General features: G+C 45.5%; 1 protein-coding gene across 1 annotated transcript in view; it reads left to right on the top strand.

The window, feature by feature from the left end:
* stoml3b (stomatin (EPB72)-like 3b) overlaps window positions 1-10,002 on the top strand; it is a 12,658-nt gene extending 2,656 nt beyond the window's left edge. Inside the window, exons 2-7 of the mRNA XM_056284808.1 lie at window positions 218-321; window positions 2,676-2,748; window positions 2,936-3,018; window positions 3,651-3,854; window positions 7,130-7,264; window positions 8,586-10,002. Coding sequence (XP_056140783.1) covers window positions 218-321; window positions 2,676-2,748; window positions 2,936-3,018; window positions 3,651-3,854; window positions 7,130-7,264; window positions 8,586-8,774 — 788 coding nt within the window. The 3' untranslated portion in view covers window positions 8,775-10,002. The remainder of the gene's footprint in view (window positions 1-217; window positions 322-2,675; window positions 2,749-2,935; window positions 3,019-3,650; window positions 3,855-7,129; window positions 7,265-8,585) is intronic.
* Window positions 10,003-18,162: the final 8,160 nt, after the last annotated feature.

Here is an 18,162-nt window from a genome sequence, read left to right as displayed (position 1 = left end):
CAGACTGGTGATTGTGGTAAACAGGAAAAGCGAGATGAGCATAACTGCTGCAGTAGTCATCACAGAGATGTTACGCAGATTATCTTTTACTTCCTCATCTGGGAACGTTGTCACCTTTGCAGCGCCCTCTAGTGGGCGTCTGCTTTCCTTTGCATGTCACGTCACGATGGGATTTATACCACGTCCGAACTGACTTTATCCGTCTGTCTCTCCTCAGCCCAGCGGACGGGGGCCCTGGGGTGCTGCGGGTGGGTGCTGGTTATTCTCTCCGGTCTGTTCACGGTGGTCCTCTTCCCCCTCACCATCTGGTTCTGCCTCAAGGTGAGTCCGCCCGCTGGACGACCGTACAAGTCTGCCTTTCACTTTGCATTGGTCATTATATACAAGCCCTGATCAGAGAAAGTGGGGACGGTTGGTTGAGTTAAAATGAGAACTGATAACACGGGGCGACAGTGAAGCATTTACCACTCTGTAATGTTGCCATTCCTGCAAACAAGTCTCCAGGTGTGCAACAGGACGGGGTCTTTCTTGTCTCATTCTGCGTTTCAAAATGCGCCACACATTCTGGATTGGGGACCGGTCGGGGCTGCAGGCAGGCCAGTCCTCCACGCTCTTCTTCTGCAGTTCTGCAGCCGTGCCTTTGTGACGTGTGCAGAGCGTGGTTTTGCGTCGTCTCGTTGAAGTAGGCACGGGCGCCCCTGCAAAAGACGTCGCCTTGAAGGCAGCACGTGTTGCTCCAAGATCTCCATGGACTTTCCAGCACGGATGGTGCCCCCACAGACGTGTGAGTTACCTCTGCCAAGGACACTGACACAACCCCATATCCCGCGACAGACCCTGGCTTTTGGACTTGTAGCTGGTAACAGTCTGGGTGGTCCTTCTTCTTCTGTGGTTCGGAGCACACGGCGTCCATTTCTTCCAAAAAAGACCTGAAATGCTGATTCGTCTGACCACAATACACTTCTCCACTGTGTGATGGTCCATCCCAGATGCTGCCGAGCCCAGAGCCCAGAGCCCAGAGACCAGAGACCAGAGCCCAGAGCCCAGCGCCCAGAGCCCAGAGACGACATTTTTAGACACAGTTAACATAAGGCTTCCTTTTGGCACAGTGAAGTTTCTTTTTTGGATGTTTTTTTGGGGGGGTGGGGTGGGGGGTTCTCCCCAATTGTACCTGGCCAGTCATCCCGCTCTCCGAGCCGTCCCGGTCGCTGCTCCACCCCCTCTGCCGATCCGGGGAGGGCTGCAGACTACCACATGCCTCCTCCCATACATGTGGAGTCGCCAGCCGCTTCTTTTCACCTGACAGTGAGGAGTTTCACCAGGGGGACGTAGCACGTGGGAGGATCACGCTATTCCCCCTCCCCCCTGAACAGGCACGCTGACTGACCAGAGGAGGCGCTAGTGCAGCGACTAGGACAGATACCCACATCTGGCTTCACACCCACAGACACGGCCGGTTGTGTCTTCAGGGATGCCCAAGCCGGAGGTAACGCGGGGATTCGAACTGACGATCCCCGTGTTGGAAGGCCACAGTAAAGTTTTAAATGGCATTTGTGGATGTAATTATGTATTGTAGTGCTTGACAAAGGTTTGCCAAAGTAATCCTGAGCCCACGTGGTTATATCACTTATAGACCAGATCCCAGACAGCATCCGGATGTGGGCCACTTCAGGCAGTGATGCGGCACTGACGGCCTTCTTCTGGCCCTGGCAAAATGGATGTGAGCCTGAAGTGGCCCACATGTATAATAGCAAATATGGCCTAAATATGCCAAATCAAATGTGGGCGTTTTTTGGCAAAGATGCGGTGGTCTGGGCAACATGTGATCTGGATGTGACCCTGAAGTGGCCCGTGTGGTAAATGGTGAATATGGCCCAAATATCACAAAACAAATATGGGCCACCTTTGGCAAATATGTGGCACATGCGGCATTGCTATGGCTTGGTTCTGACCCAGATCTGGCAAACAGGAGCGGACCGCCCAAGTGCCATCATTCCACGCGGTATGTGGGCCGGATGAAAGTGTCGGTGTGGGACGGGGACGGGGACGGGTCCAGGCCACAGCAGTTTTGCTATCTGGGATGCAGTGCCGTCTGAGGGACCGGAGAGCACGGTTATTCATCTTAGGCTTGCACCCTTCACGCACTGGAATTCTTCCAGATTCCTTGAATCTTTTAATTATGTTACTCAGCATAGAGGGGGAAACACCCAAATCCCTTCCTGTCTTTCTTGAGGAACCTTGTTTTTAAACATTTCAGTAATTTTCTCGTGCATTTGTTGGCAAACTGGCGATCCCCGGCCCATCTTTGCTCCTAAAGGACTCGGCCTTTACTGGGAGCTGCTTTTGCACCAACTCATAATTAAAACCACCTGTTGACATCATCTGTTTCAAATCACATCATGATTTCATTGTTTTTACCTCATTACTAGCCCCAAATTGCCCCCGTGGAATGTGTTGCAGGCCTGAATGGCAGGCGTGGATGTGTGTTTACAACTGAGAGGAAGTTGACCAGACAAAACATGAAACATCTTGTGTTCAAACTGTCTGCAATGAAACACAAGTCGAAGTACATTTGGAAATCACCGCTTTCTCGTGTCACTTGCCATTTCCGTGCCGTTTGTGAGAGCGTGTTTGGAGGGTTCACACTCGTGTCCTGTGCGTCTGCTCATATACAGATTGTCCAGGAGTACGAGCGTGCCGTCATCTTCAGGCTGGGCCGCATCACAGACCGGAAAGCTAAAGGGCCAGGTAAGGACACACACACACACACACACACACACACACACAATAAATGACTTATTACTCAAAAGCATACTGAAGTTTCTGGATGACTGTTGGGCAAATGGACCAATAGTCAACCTACATTTTTGCCTGGCGGGGGGGGGGGGGTACTGAAGATCCACACCTTTCTCTTCTTGTCCTCTTTCATCTTCAGGAATTTTCTTCATTCTGCCCTGCACTGATTCCTTTGTTAAAGTGGACCTGAGAACAGTGTCTTTTGACATCCCACCTCAAGAGGTATGGCTGCAATAAACCATCAAATAATAATAATAATAATAAACGTGGCGTCCGGGTGGCGTGGCGGTCTATTCTGTTGCCTACCAACATGGGGATCACCGGTTCGAATCCCCGTGTTACCTCCAGCTTGGTCAGGCGTCCCTATAGACACAATTGGCCGTGTCTGTGGGTGAGAAGCTGGACGTGGGTATGTGTCCTGGTGCACTACACTAGTGCCTCCTTTGGTCAGTCGGGGCGCCTGTTAGGGGGAGAGGGGGAACTGGGGGGAATAGCGTGATCCTCCCACGCGCTACGTCCCCCCGGTGAAACTCTTCACTGCCAGGTGAAAAGAGGCAGCTGGCAACTCCACATGTATCGGAGGAGGCACGTGGTAGTCTGCAGCCCTCCCCAGCTCGGCAGAGGGGGATGGAGTAATGACCGCGACGGCTCAGAAGATAGGGATATTTGGCCGGGTACAATTGGGGAGAAAATGGGGGGGGGGGCAATTTAATTTTGTGCTAATTCCTGAAAGAGTGCCATTGCATCTCAGAAAAGTTCATACAGAATATTGTAGATTATAACTGGTCAATCAATGCAGCAACTCTCTCTCTCTCTCTCTCTCTCTCTCTCTCATATACACACTTCTGTGACAGATCCTGACCAAAGACTCCGTTACGGTCAGTGTTGATGGAGTGGTGTACTTCCGGGTCAGCGACCCCATCTCCTCTGTTGCCAATGTGTCCAATGCAGACTTTTCCACCCGTCTTCTGGCCCAGACCACCCTAAGGAACGTCCTGGGAACCAAGAACTTGTCTGAGCTTCTGTCGGACCGCGAGGGCATCTCCCACAGCATGCAGGTTAGTCTTCCCGGTAAGATGGTAGATGGTAATCTACAGTCAAGACATTACTATTCCTCTGAGATACCCACAGAAAGAATACGAAGGAATTATAAAACAATTTGGCTTCTTATTTATACAGCAAGGGTGCCCCACATCATTACCAAATGGTGTTTAAGACATATTTTCTGGTCCTCCAGTAGTCAGTCATGAATTAAAATGACATCACCATGTTAAATATTACCATATATTGTCAATATACTTGCAGACCCAAAAGGAAAATGCAGAAATAATTCAGTTGGAGACTGTAATCAGTAATCAGATGTGAATTTTGATAACAAAGGTGCCCTCTGCAGGCCAAAGCAGTTGGTTGGTGGCTCAGGGAAACTCAAAAGGTATTATGTCTAGTTCACAATACACGATTGTAGCCCCGATTTCCCACTCCCTGACAGTTTTTGGAGCTCCCCGACAAAAGCCCAGATCAGAGGCAAATCGAGGCATCCCAGATATCTAGCAGGCTAAATATGTGGACCTGTCGGGGAGTCCAAATCCTGCAGTGTGAAACGTGTGAGGGCGGCGACGAGCTACAGCCAGTGACCACAATGAAAGCCAGTGAAAAGCTCTGCTTAATCGTTTGTTGGTGTTTTTTTGCATTATCAGTATTTGATTTAATTTTTTTTTTTGGTGGATTTTTGGGGGTTTTTTTGTTTTTTTTCCCACTGTACTGAAATTGCTACACTGCTTTTTTTATTGTCTCACACAAGTTTGTATTTATTTCAATGATATTTACTGTTATCTTTTCAAGAAATGTTTGCAACTACGTTTATAAAAAAGTAATCTGTCTGAACATGCAAGTGAAACAATTACATCTCAAAGTATATGCAACTTGTATCACCTGGTGACAAAAGGTGATGGCGGTCGTATGTTGTTACCAGCAGGAACACCATTCAGATCTTTGAAAAGTAGACTGTACTACACTGTATCTGCCCCCTCTTTCAGTTTGAAAGGCCATATTTAGCAGTCTAGGCAAACTACCCATAAGGATTTCTGTAATGTTATATGAGATGTTGGGCAGCACGGTGGCGCAGTGGTTAGCGTGGTTGCCTCACAGGAAGAAGGTCCTGGGTTCAAGTCCTGGGGTAGTCCAACCTTTGAGGGGGGGGGTGGGTCATCCTGGCTCGTCCTCTGTGTGGAGTTTGCGTGTTCTCCCCATGTCTGTGTGGGTGCTCCGGTTTCCTCCCACAGTCCAAAGACATGTAGATCAGGTGAATCGGACTTACTAAATTGTCCCTAGGTCTGAATGTGTCGGCCCTGTGATGGACTGGCGGCCTGTCCAGGGTGTTTCCCCGCCTTCCACCCAATGCCTGCTGGGATAGGCTCCAGCACCCCGCGACCCCGACTAGGATAAGCGGCTTGGAAAATGGATGGATGGATGTACTGTATCCTGAAACTACACAAGACAGTCTGTACCAAATCAATAATAGAACCTCAATAATAGTAATAATCTTTATTTGTATTGCACTTTTCAAAACACAAAGTCCTTAAAAGGCAATGCTGTACAAATGTGGGGAAAAAAATGTGAAGAGACACACACATAATCTAGCAGGAAAAAAATGCATAAAAAGCATCTCTGCAGAACAGACAATCCTTGCTGCCGGCGCATCCCAATCCATTATTTCTACCATTTCCTTTTCTTTTTCTTCTTTGTTTTATTGCTGCAAATCAGCGCACAAACAACTTGGAGCGCCTCGTTTCTGGCAGACATCCATTTTTGGAAGAAAAAAAAATCTTGTCTTGCGCAAGGTATTGTGTCATTTCCCGTGTCACTTCTCCAGACAGACTCATCGGGGATTCCTCCCGGTGGAAGATCTTGTTATGTGTGATCGATCCCCTGTCGCTGCTCAGTCGTGTGAAAGCCACAACTTCAAGATTCCCGGTTACAAGACAGCAAGTTGTGTCGTGTGAACAGCACAGCGATCTGAGGACTTTGAAAGTCATGTAGTGTGAACTCGGAGTAAGGAGGCTCATCCAAGAAGAAACAGATGAGAGCATTAGAAATATAGACTTTAAAATGACTTCTAGTGAAATAATATGGTGAGAGGCAAGGTGACTAAAAATAAAGGTTAGACACTGATTTCTTGACATGTTTCAGGAAATGGTTATTTGACTGATGCTGTTCTCCTCTGAGTGATAGATAGATAGATAGATAGATAGATAGATAGATAGATAGATAGATAGATAGATAGATAGATAGATAGATAGATAGATAGATAGATAGATAGATATCTGATTGTCACTTAGCTGAGGATTTTATTGTTGTGGGCAGTGCTCGAAGTGGGCCGGTGTTACAGAATTTTCCGACGCCCCTTGGCGTGAGGCTAAATTAGGTTAGGCTAACACTACCACCATCACTAACACTAACCGTAACCTGTTCATCCCAAGGGGAGTCGGAAAATTCTACAACACCGGTGTCCTGATGATTTATGCTGTCTTGTCGGAAAATGCTGCTGTAACGCGAATCGATAAGCAGTCTAACCCCAACCCTAACCTCTCCTAACCATGCGCAGAACCGCTAAGTAGCACATCTCGAAAGGTAGCACATATCGACAGAATACTGGCACTCCTACATTTTACTATTTGGTGTACCGTGACTTTTTCTTGCGCACCGGCACTTCTCGCAAGCTGCCTGTACTCTTTTCTGCCCTCTCCATATCAGGTTCTCTGGGGGATTCATAATGGCCCTTGAATAAACTGCATTACCCAGGGGGCAATGGGGGCACTATGTCCCCAAGGGCACTACTTGATGCCCTCTCACCTGTTCCCGTTCTCGCCTGCCTACTTTTCTCTGTGGGTGACTAGTCTAAGTAGCATTGCATTAACAGTACAACAATGTTGGCCTGGCTCCAAAAGGGCAACACAAAGAGAACATGAACAGAGGCAGATGATGACACAACAGAGCTTCGAAAGTCAAATCCTACGTAACTAAATGCAGGCCGGGAGCCGCAAGCTAACGTTAACTCCGCTCCAAGGGGTGAAGAGCCTTTTGATGTAACGGTAGCATCCCGATACACATGCTAAAATGTGAGTAAGCGGAGTACAGGCTCTTATTTTTTTCCCCCCCACTTAAAGCACTGGTGGTGGGGATGTAATCGGGGAGAACATAACCTTTTCTCTTAAAAAGCAGATCGTTTCAGCAGTCAGCTTTGCACCGACTACAACAGTTTACTATTAAGGTTAACTGCATATGCCCAAATATACCGGAAACCAGGAACATAAATTTCTCCTTTCTCTTCCAGAGTAGCCTCGATGAGGCGACGGACGAATGGGGGATCAAGGTGGAACGTGTGGAGATTAAGGACGTGAAGCTCCCCCATCAGCTGCAGAGAGCCATGGCTGCTGAGGCAGAGGCTTCACGAGAGGCCAGAGCCAAGGTGAAGACAGGCAACACATGCACATGTATAGTACTTGCGCTAAACACATACACGCATATGCAAGCTGGGGAGCACATGCAGAGATGCTGCATTTCAACACAGATACTGGAAAAGACAACATCTACAAGGGGTACAAGGGGTTCAAACTGAAAAATACCCAACTACCATTTTTGACTCCAGCCATGTTCAGAGGCAGATGTGTTTCACGTGGTTTTCTTTATGAGGCGGTGCAATGCTGCAGACATCTGCCTGACAAACCATTAATTAGTTTTACAGTTCGAGTTGAATTTCAGACCAATTAGTTAAAGGAAAACTTTGGCATTTTGTAACCCATGCCTTATTCTCCCATCATTAGGAGCCAAACCAAGTGAAGGGTAGCAAAATCTTTGAAATTGGTTCAGTATTGAGTAAGCTAGCATCAGTCAGCTGCTGCACAGCTGCACACCAAGCTGCAGTGTAAACCTTCACCAAATATTATCCAATGAAAGAGCTTTTTTTCGGCACTAACAGGCCCAGAATATTTGAGAAGAAATTGAACTTCTCTTTAGTTCTCTCACTGTTGTCGTCCTGCAGCAGCTCACTCCTCGCGGGATTACAGAGCAAGGTTTCTGCTCCTTGTTAGAAATGGATTGATATCTAGGTAATTCCGTGCTTGATAATTGTGGCCAAGGCTTTTTAGACACCTCTCATCATATTTTGAGCCTATTAGTGCCAAAGGAGAGCTCTTTTAGGGAATTTTATTTAGCAAACGCTATTAATCATGTTTCTTGGCCATGTAGCTTTGCACTACATGGAATTTGACTGGTTTCATGGCTCGCTGTGTACTTAACATAGAATAACAACACTACAAAACAACAATCTTCAGATATATATATATGTATACAAGGGTTGACTATATACAGGCGAAATAAAATGTGATAAAGTGCAATAGTGCAGAGAATATATCAGAGATGCCGAAATAGATGTTAGCAGCTTACTTACAGGTTACTTATTGCTGTGAAGAATTATATTGCAGCTTGGTGCACAGCACTTGGCTGATACTAGTTCAATACTGAATCAAGATTCAATATTGAACAAGCTGGTTTTGTATTGAAGATTCTGCTACCCATCATTCGGTTTGATTCCTAATGACGGGAAAACAGGTTTTAGGTTAGACAGTATTGGGAGTTTTCCTTTAATCCAACAGGCAAATCTCCTCTTCGTCCAGTTCTTTTTTTGACCATTATGAAACACGCCAGCCCAGATGTGGAAATTCAGAGGGAAAAACTGAGCCAGTGTGCGTAGTGTGATGCGAGTGTCTGCTTCGCCACATCTGTTGTAGGTGATTGCAGCGGAGGGTGAGATGAATGCATCCCGTGCCCTGAAGGAGGCTTCCCTGGTGATTGCTGAGTCCCCGTCCGCCCTGCAGCTTCGCTACCTGCAGACGCTCAACACCATCGCAGCGGAGAAGAACTCCACCATAATCTTCCCCCTCCCCATGGACGTCTTGAGCCACTTCATGAAGAAGTGAGGCCATCCACATTTGCCCCAGCCTCTTGTGACTTGGACAAGTCAAATCTCTGGCACTCACTGTCCAAGACCATGGCTGAAGTCAGAGCTGTCGAAAAGAAAAGACCAGCAGGATGCAGGGTTATTTGATAATCGATGGGTTTATTGAGTATAATGAATTTTTTTATAACAATTTAAATATGAATAAGGCGGCTTTGGAAGGATGACGTGTATGTATTCTATGTATGCGTTTTGATACAGTATCCGATGAACATATCTTTTTTTGCATTTATCACTGTGTTGAAATTATAAGAGGACTAGTTTTTTAAGATCTATACATATCTATAGCTATATATAATTCATCAAAAGTACAAGTGGAGAGTTATCAAAGTAATTAAATGGAACTTATTATCTTTTGAATGGTCTTTTTCATCTCAGTTCTATTACCATCCATACGCATTTATTCAGTGTTATTCGTTCATATGTTGTTATTTTACTAGCCATTGGCCAGGCCTTAAGTCACTATGATGTGAATTAAAGAGATAATCCTCTTCTGCACTCTGAGTTTACCCCAATTGTGTCTTAGCAATGATAATATCTGTTCCGGTGGCATCTGGACACTGCTTGGCATCCTCCTCATCATATTCTTCATATATTTTATAATTCCATTATAATTCTGTTATCCTCTTTCAATGTTGTCTTCTGTAAATTGTGTAAACACAACATCCATTGCACGTCTGTCCGTCTTGGGAGGGAGATCCCTCCTCTTGCTCTCCCTGAGGTTTCTTCCTATTTTTTGCCCCTGTTAATGTTTTTTTTTTTTTTTTTTTTTTAGGGAGTTCTTCCTTATCTGATGCGAGGGTCTAAAGACAGGTTGTTGTGTTGCTGTAAAGCCCCCCGAGGCAAATTTGTGATAATGGGCTATTCACATAAAACTGACTCGACATTGTTTATGATAAATGGCAACCAATTGACGTCACTGCTCAATCAGATGGTTGGGTGAAGATTCTCGTTTATTTCAATAAAAATGTTAAATATTTATTGAACCTTCTCATTATACAGTATATTGTAAGTTTAACATAAATGAATGTATGTTATGAATGAATGGTCTAACGAAAAACTAATTTTCTTGCTTTTTACAGTTTGATCTTTGTGATTATGCAAATAAACACAAAAAGAAAACATTCATGTATGTTGTATGTACATTGGCTTAGAGAGGTGTTAAATATGGTGGAAAATATTGGGGCCAATTGTGCTGCTTTGTTGAGCCACTTTGCAGCACAATTGGCCCCAATAGTTTCCACCATATTTAACACCTCTCAGTGTACAGTCCCACAGTGCTTCAAATGCTCTACTATGGTGATACACATTTGAGGGTAGATTCACCAGGGGCTGCTGTTCCTTTAAGGCAGACATTTTAGAGTGCTGACGTAGACACTGCTTGGGGTTTCCGGGGAACCATGTTTGCAGCAGCCTAGCGGTTAGCTGGTTGCCACGAGGGATTGTGCTGTATCAGTGTTATGTGTGGCGAGTAAACGGAATTGACTTGACTCGATCTCTCCATCTCCTCATTCCTGCACTCCCACGTTACCATCATTCCTGTGCCTCAGTCCTCAAAGATCACCTGCCTCAATGACTTCAGACCAGCTGCCCTAACATCTGTGACCATGAAAGCATTTGAGCACATCATTCTGTCACGCTTCAAATCTTGCAAGTCCCCAATGATGGACCCATATTAATTTGCCTGTCAAGCCAACCAGTCTGTTGAGGATGCAGTCAGCATAGCCAAATCACCAAACACCTACACATGCATTCTGTTCATAGACTTGAGTTCCACCCTCAACTCCGTCAATCCACTCAAACTCTTTACCATACTCTTGGATATGAACATTGACCGAGCCATATGCCACTGGATTCGGAGCTTCCTGTGGAACAGGCCAAAGAGGGTGAAGGTTAATAACCTAACCTCATACCCTCTTATCTTCAGTACAGGTGCTCCTCAGGGCTGTGTTCTCCCCCCCTGGCTCTTCTCACCTTACACCACCCACTTTACATCCACAGATACCTCTGTGAAAATAATAAAATACACAGATGACACAACCATTGTAGGCCTCATCTCCAACAATGATGAGACCCAGTACTGCACTGCAGTAGACCAAGCTGTCACTTGGTATGCAAACAACAACCTTCTGCTTGATACAGCCAAAATCCAAGACTCATTATTGACTTCCGATGCATGCCAAATTCTAAAACACCCATACAAATGAACAGAGACCCCATCACCACCACCGACTCGTTTAAATTCCTTGGAACATACATCAGCAATAACCTGAAGTGGAAAATTAACACAGAACACATCATTGCAAAAGCTCAACAATGACTTTACTTTCTTGGGCAGCGTAAAAAATACCAGATCGAACATCGGCTGCTCATTCTGTTTTACTCAGCCATTATCAAGTCCATCATAACATCTTCTCTTACAGTATAGTACGGTGGCACGGACAGTTAAACACGGAAAAACTGCAGCAGATTGTTAACAAGGTATCCAAAATCATAGGCAACCCACTCCCCTCAGTCGAATCTCTACATACTAACCAGACTGTAAAGTGAGCAAAGAAGATCATTTCTGACCCCTCACATCCTGCTCATCACCTCTTCCAGCTCCTTCGCTCAGGGAGGCAGTACAGGCCACTGTCCACTAAGACTAAACGCTTCACAAACTGTTTTTTTCCCCTAGCCATCAGGACTCTGAATTCCTCCCTATAGTCCCCTCCTCACACACTGTTGGCATAAATACCACCATTCACCTAATTGTTATGCGTGATATGTTTATTTCTGTTATTGTGTAACTGTATTGTTCGTGATAATATGTGGAGTGTCTGTTGTTGTCCATGTATGTATTGTGCTGCAGAGTTTAATGTGTACCGCAAACAAATTCCACCGGCCTTGGTCGTGTGGCTAATAAAAAAATCTAATCTAATCTAAAAAGGAACGCGTCTTTTTAATCCAAAGGAATTGAATCAAGTGCAACTGGATTTGGTATATAGTCCAGTTGCACTTGATTCAATTCCTTTGGATAACCATGACCTGGATGAATGAGAACATTCACAGACAGCTTTTTAATCAAATGTACCCAAATGTTAATGTTCATATGCATAGTTTACGTAACACAATGTTTGCTTTACTTGAATTGATTCTACTGTGATATAAATGTTAAAACTGCAGTATTTCCCATACTGTGTTAGCTGCAGAGAGGAAAGTGAAATATGTACTACTTTGCTGTGCAAATTAAATTTGATAGGTTGCTTGGTCTTGACAATTTTTTTGTAAATATATTTTATTGATTTTCACATTTTAAGAAAACTAAAATTTAAATTTTAAATTTCTAAAATAAAAAAAAACTTTGGTAATACTATCATTTTAATTAGGTTAATGCACCCCATTAATGATAATGGTAAAGAGGACCAGCGATTCATATCCTGTTTACGCTTGTTAAGAAGAGCAGTGAAGTTTTTTTTTGCAGAAGTAGCTGGAAAGGAGCAAGTGACCTCAATTCCCAAGTGTTTAAAAGCATCTTGAACACTTTTAAAGGGGAAAAGGCTAGGAGGAAGAGCATCTGCTTCAGAATTTAAAGGGAAGAGTTCCCTTTTTTTGCAAATGTATCTTATACCCTGAGATTTTTCCAAATTGATTCAGGATGTCTAGAATGCAGGGGAGTGATAAAGCTGGATCAGAGACATACAGAAGCCGATAATCAGCATAGAGAGAAACTTTAACTCCAGCCCACCTCGATGTATGCCTTTAAAGTCCTTACAGTGTCGCAGTGCTATTGCTAGGGGCTCATTGCCTCTGTGTCCCAGAGGTGGCAGCTGCCACCCCTGTTGCCACCCTGTAGATCCGCCCCTGATGATAGCAGATGGTACCAGGCACCAGTTCAACACGCCGGCTGAAGCAGCTGCCTTTTTGGAGAGCTGATGATCGACAACACAACACTCCTCAACAACCATAACTACGGAAGATATTCCGGGGTTGTCACGTTTTCCGAGATTGGGTTGGTTGGACTGTCCGGTAAGTGAATAAAATTGCTGGCTAACTAAGTTGAAAACTGAAGAACATCTCCCATATGCCATTAGTCTATGTGTGTATTTATGGGGGGAGGGGGGGCTGCGTTGTGAGCCGGTTATCATGGGGTGTGTGTTTGCGTAACACTGTTCAGTTGTTCAGTGATCGCTAACTCTACACCTGCAGTGCTAAGCCATTAGCCCTAATTGCTAATGTAACCGGTTATTTTCTTGCCCGGTGCGGGATTCGATACGATGTGTACTGCACCACAAGGCGACGTCACTAACCGCTCGGCTAAAGGGTCAGACCCGTTAGTTAGGGGCTAACGTGTCTTATTAGTAGTTTACACTAACTACATGCTATCAATACTAGCCGAATACATAATGTAAACTACTAATAAGACACATTATTAGCCCCTAGCTAACGGGTCTGACCCTTTAGCCCCCTAGTTAACGGGTCTGACCCTTTAGCCGAGCGGTAAGTGATGTCGCCTTGTGGTGCAGTACACCTCGTATCGAATCCCGCACCGGGCAAGAAAATAACCGGTTACAATAATAACCTTTTATTTGGTTTAACGTTCAGTTGATGAACTCGGCCTCACCAGTAAAGTCATGTTATGTGTGTCCCTTGACTGTTGTGCATAGGCATGGAGCACAAGGGTTTTTATGTTTTGTATTTTCTAACACCTCGTTATGTCATTGAGGTGAATCTGACCAGGTAGAATAGAAACGGACATTACTTTTTGAACACAGTCACTGAGGATGCACAAGCCAGTGCGTTCTTAGTGCCGGTCCCAAGCCCGGATAAATGGGGAGGGTTGCGTCAGGAAGGGCATCCAGTGTAAAATCTTTGCCAAATCAAATTGGCCAGGAGGGTGGAAACTATGCTACCGTTGAGCGAAGGAGAGAGAGAAGGCATGTCCAGAGGCAGCGGGAGAGGAGGAAGGGTAGGAGCGTGGAAGTGAGAGTCGGAACTTTGAATGTTGGCGCTATGACTGGTAAAGGGAAAGAGCTGGCTGATTTGATGGAAAGAAGAAAGGTAGGTATACCGTTTGTGCAAGAGACCATGTGGAAGGGGAGTAAGGCCAGGAGCACTGGAGGTGGGTTCAAACTCTTCTACCGTGGTGCGAATGGGAGGAAAAATGGGGTAGGGGTAATTCTGAAGGAAGAGTATGTCAAGTGTGTGTTGGAGGTGAAAAGTGTCAGACAGAATGATAACTATGAAGCTGGAAATTGAAGGTGTACTGATGAGTGTTGTCAGCGCATATGCCCCAAGAGTTGGGTGTGAGATGGAAGAGAAAGAAGAATTCTGGAGTGAGTTGGATAAGGTGGTGGAGCGTGTACCCAAGGAGGAGAGAGTGGTGATTGGAGCGGACTTCAGTGGGCATGTTGGTGAAGGGAACAGAGGTGATGAGTAGGTATGGTGTCAAGGACAGAAATGTGGAAGGACAGGTAGTGGTGGATTTTGCGAAAAGGATGGAAATGGCTGTGGTGAATACATATTTCAAGAAGAGGGAGGACCACAGGTTGACGATAGAGTGAAGGAAAGTGCACACAGGTGGACCATATCTTATGCAGGAAGCGTGATCTGAAAGGGATTGGAGACTGCAAGGTGGTGACGGGAGAACGTAGCTAGGCAGCATAAGATGGTGGCCTGTAGGATGACTTTGGAAACCAAGCAGAGGAAGAGAGTGAAGACAGAACCAAGGATCAAATGGTGGAAGTTGAAGAAGAAAGGCTGTTGTGTGGAGTTCAAGGAGGAGTTAAAACAGGCACTGGTTGGTAGTGAAGAGTTGCTGGATGGCTGGGCAACCACTGCAGAAATAGTGAGGGAGACCGCTAGGAAGGTACTTGATGTGTCATCAGGACAGAGGAAGGAAGACAAGGAGACTTGGTGGTGGAATGAGCAAGTACAGAAAAGTATACAGAGGAAGAGGTTGGCAAAGAAGAAGTGGGACAGTCAGAGCGATGAAGAAAGTAGACGGGAGTACAAGGAGATGCAGCATAAAGCGAAGCGAAAGGTGGCAAAGGCAAAGGAAAAAGCGTATGGTGAGCTGTATGAGAGGTTGGACACCAAGGAAGGAGAAGAGGAATTGTACCGATTGGCTAGACAGACGGACCAAGCTGGGAAGGATGTGCAGCACGTAAGGGCGATCAAGGCTAGAGATGGAAATGTGCTGACAAGTGAGGAGAGTATTGAGAAGGTGGGAGGAGTACTTTAATGAGCAGATGAATGAAGAAACAGAGAGAGAGAAGGCTGGATGAAGTTGGGATAGTGAATCAGGAAGTGCAGTGGATTAGCAAGGAGGAAGTGAGGGCAGCTATAAAGAGGATGAAGAGTGGAAAGGCAGTTGGTCCAGATGACATACCCGTGGAGGCATGGAGATCTTTAGGAGAGATGGAAGTGGGGTTTTTAACTAGATTGTTTAACACAATCTTGGAAAGTGAGAGGATGCCTGAGGAGTGGAGAAGAAGTTGCTGGTACTGATTTTCAAGAACAAGGGCGATGTGCAGAACTGTAACAACTACAGAGGTATAAAGTTGATCAGCCACAGCATGAAGATATGGGAAAGAGTAATAGAAGCTAGGTTAAGAGGAGAGGTGATGATTAGCGAGCAGCAGTATGGTTTAATGCCACGAAAGAGCACCACAGATGTGATGTTTGCTCTGAGAATGTTGATGGAGAAGTATAGAGAAGGCCAGAAGGAGTTACATTGTGTCTTTGTGGATTTAGAGAAAGCATACGACAGGGTGCCAAGAGAGGAGGTGTGGTATTGTATGAGGAAGTCGGGAGTTGCAGAGAAGTATGTAGGAGTGGTGCAGGATATGTATGAGGGAAGTGTGACAGCGGTGAGATGTGCGGTTGGAATGACAGATGGGTTCAAAGGTGGAGGTGGGATTACATCAAGGATTCTGATTCTGATCGGCTCTGAGCCCTTTCTTGTTTGCAATGGTGATGGACAGGTTGACGGATGAGGTCAGGCAGGAGTCTCTGTGGACTATGATGTTTACGGATGACATTGTGATCTGTAGCGAGAGTAGGGTGCAGGTTGAGGAGAGCCTGGAGAGGTGGAGGTATGCACTGGAGAGAAGAGGAATGAAAGTCAGTAGGAGCAAGACAGAATACCTATGCGTGAATGAGAGGGAGGACGGTGGAATGGTGAGGATGCAAGGAGTAGCGGTGATGAAGGCCTATAAGTTTAAATACTTGGGGTCAGCTGTACAAAGTAGCAGGGTGTACAGAAGAAAGGTGAAGAAGAGAGTGCAGGCAGGGTGGAGTGGGTGGAGAAGAGTGTCAGGAGTGATTTGCGACAGAAGGGTACCAGCAAGAGTTAAAGGGAAGGTTTACAAGAGAAGAGCTGCTCACCATTTGGCCACTTAAAGAACAGACTAGAGGCAAAGATATCTTTCAAGCATTCGTGGAATTCGTTAACCGGAATAAACTGCCCCTTTTTAGCCTCATCTCCATTACAACTGATGGCGCACCTGCTATGGTAGGCCGTACTAATGGGTTTGTTGGATTGTGCAAGCAAAGTGATTTTTCCCGGACTTCCTTAATTATCGTTGCATAATTCATCAATAAGTGCTGTGTGGGAAGATCTTAAACATGAAAGAAGTGATGGCTATTAGCTATGAAGATGGTGTGCTCGGGTAGGGCAAGGAGCCTCTACAGACGAGGCTATTTCGCACACACATGGAGGAGACAGGAGCAGAACACACACTGACCTGTTGCTGCACATGGATGTAAGGTGGCTGAGCAGAGGTAAACTTTTGGAGAGATTCAGTGAGTTGTTGCCTGAAATCAAAGATTTTCTCAAGCTCGCTAAACATGCCGAATACACACAGCCAGAGGACAACAAGTGGCTTTTGGATTTGGCATTCCTAACCGATCTCACTGGCATGCTGAATGAGCTGAATTCAGAACTACAGGGAAAGGATAAATATGTAATAAACATGATCAGCTCAGTGAAGGCGTTTAAAAGCAAGCGCCCACTGCTGTCAACGCAGCGATCTGCGAAGCTTTGCTCACATGCAGGCAGAACTTAGACGTCAGGGTAACGACACAGCACAGCATGATAATGCATATTATGAGGAGCAAGTTCAGAGCATCTTGTCAGAGTTTGATAGGCGCTTTACTGACTTTGCATCCATTGAGCCTGTTGCCAGCTGTCTGTGTTTTCCATTTGGAAGTATTGATGTGGATGACATTGCCTCCAAAGTGGCACCGCTGTTTCACCCGGAAAGCTCTGCTGTGGAGTACGAGATCCTCACACTTCAAAATGACATCGAGATTAAAGCCAGGGCAACACAAGGGATGAAGGGAGCGTTCGGGGAGCTGCAGGAAAAGTGCCCCAACCTAAGGAGATGTGCCTTGAACTTCACAGCATATTTTGGATCAACATACCTGTGTGAATCTGCTTTTTTTTTCACATGAAGCTCATCAAGTCGAAGTATAGAGCCACAATGACAGACGACCACCTTGTGGCCTGCCTAAGGCTTGTAACCAGCTGCTACAACCCTGACTATGACAAACTAGCCTCCTCCCAGTGTCAGCGGTCCCACTAAGGTTGAGAATGACATTTATTTCTACTTTTCTAACTGAGAGAATTATTGTACTGTATTATTTTCTGTTTGTCGTGTGTATTGAATGGGTATTACAGTAACATGGCTCCATATTTGGGCTGGTAGATCACAGCTGGCTGACAGATGTAAAAGTAGATCTTGGTTCAAAAAAGGTTGGGCACCCCTGAGCTATGTTATATGGTTTGGAGACAGTGGCACTGACGAAAAGACAGAAGGCGGAGCTGGAGGTGGCAGAGTTGAAGATGCTAAGATTTTAATTTGAGAGTGATGAAGAAGGACAGGATTAGGTATGATTATATTAGAGGGACGGCTCAGGTTGGACAATTGGGAGACAAAGCAAGAGAGGCAAGATTGAGATGGCTTGGACATGTGTGGAGGAGAGATGCTGGGTATATTGGGAGGAGGATGCTGAATATGGAGCTGCCAGGGAAGAGGAAAAGGGGAAGGCCAAAGAGGAGGTTTATGGATGTGGTGAGGGGACATGCAGGTGGTTGGTGTGACAGAGGTGGACGCAGAGGACAAGAAGAAATGGAAATGGATGATCTGCTATGGCGACCCCTAACGGGAGCAGACGAAAGTAATAGTAATAGTAGTAGTAGTAGTAAGTCTTGACAATTTTGAAGCCCAATGTGATGTGATGCTGTCACCAGTGTTTCAACTGAACAATGGGAAGGTTTTGATATCATTTAAAGAGGCAGTAATTCCTCTTTATTTTTTTTAATTCCGCTTTAATTCCTCGTTACATACGTACACACACACATGATT

This window comes from Lampris incognitus, chromosome 8 (genome assembly GCF_029633865.1).
Source record: "Lampris incognitus isolate fLamInc1 chromosome 8, fLamInc1.hap2, whole genome shotgun sequence".
NCBI classification, from domain to species: domain Eukaryota; kingdom Metazoa; phylum Chordata; class Actinopteri; order Lampriformes; family Lampridae; genus Lampris; species Lampris incognitus.
Note: the sequence above shows the minus strand (reverse complement) of the source record. Positions and strands in the feature narration are given on the sequence as shown.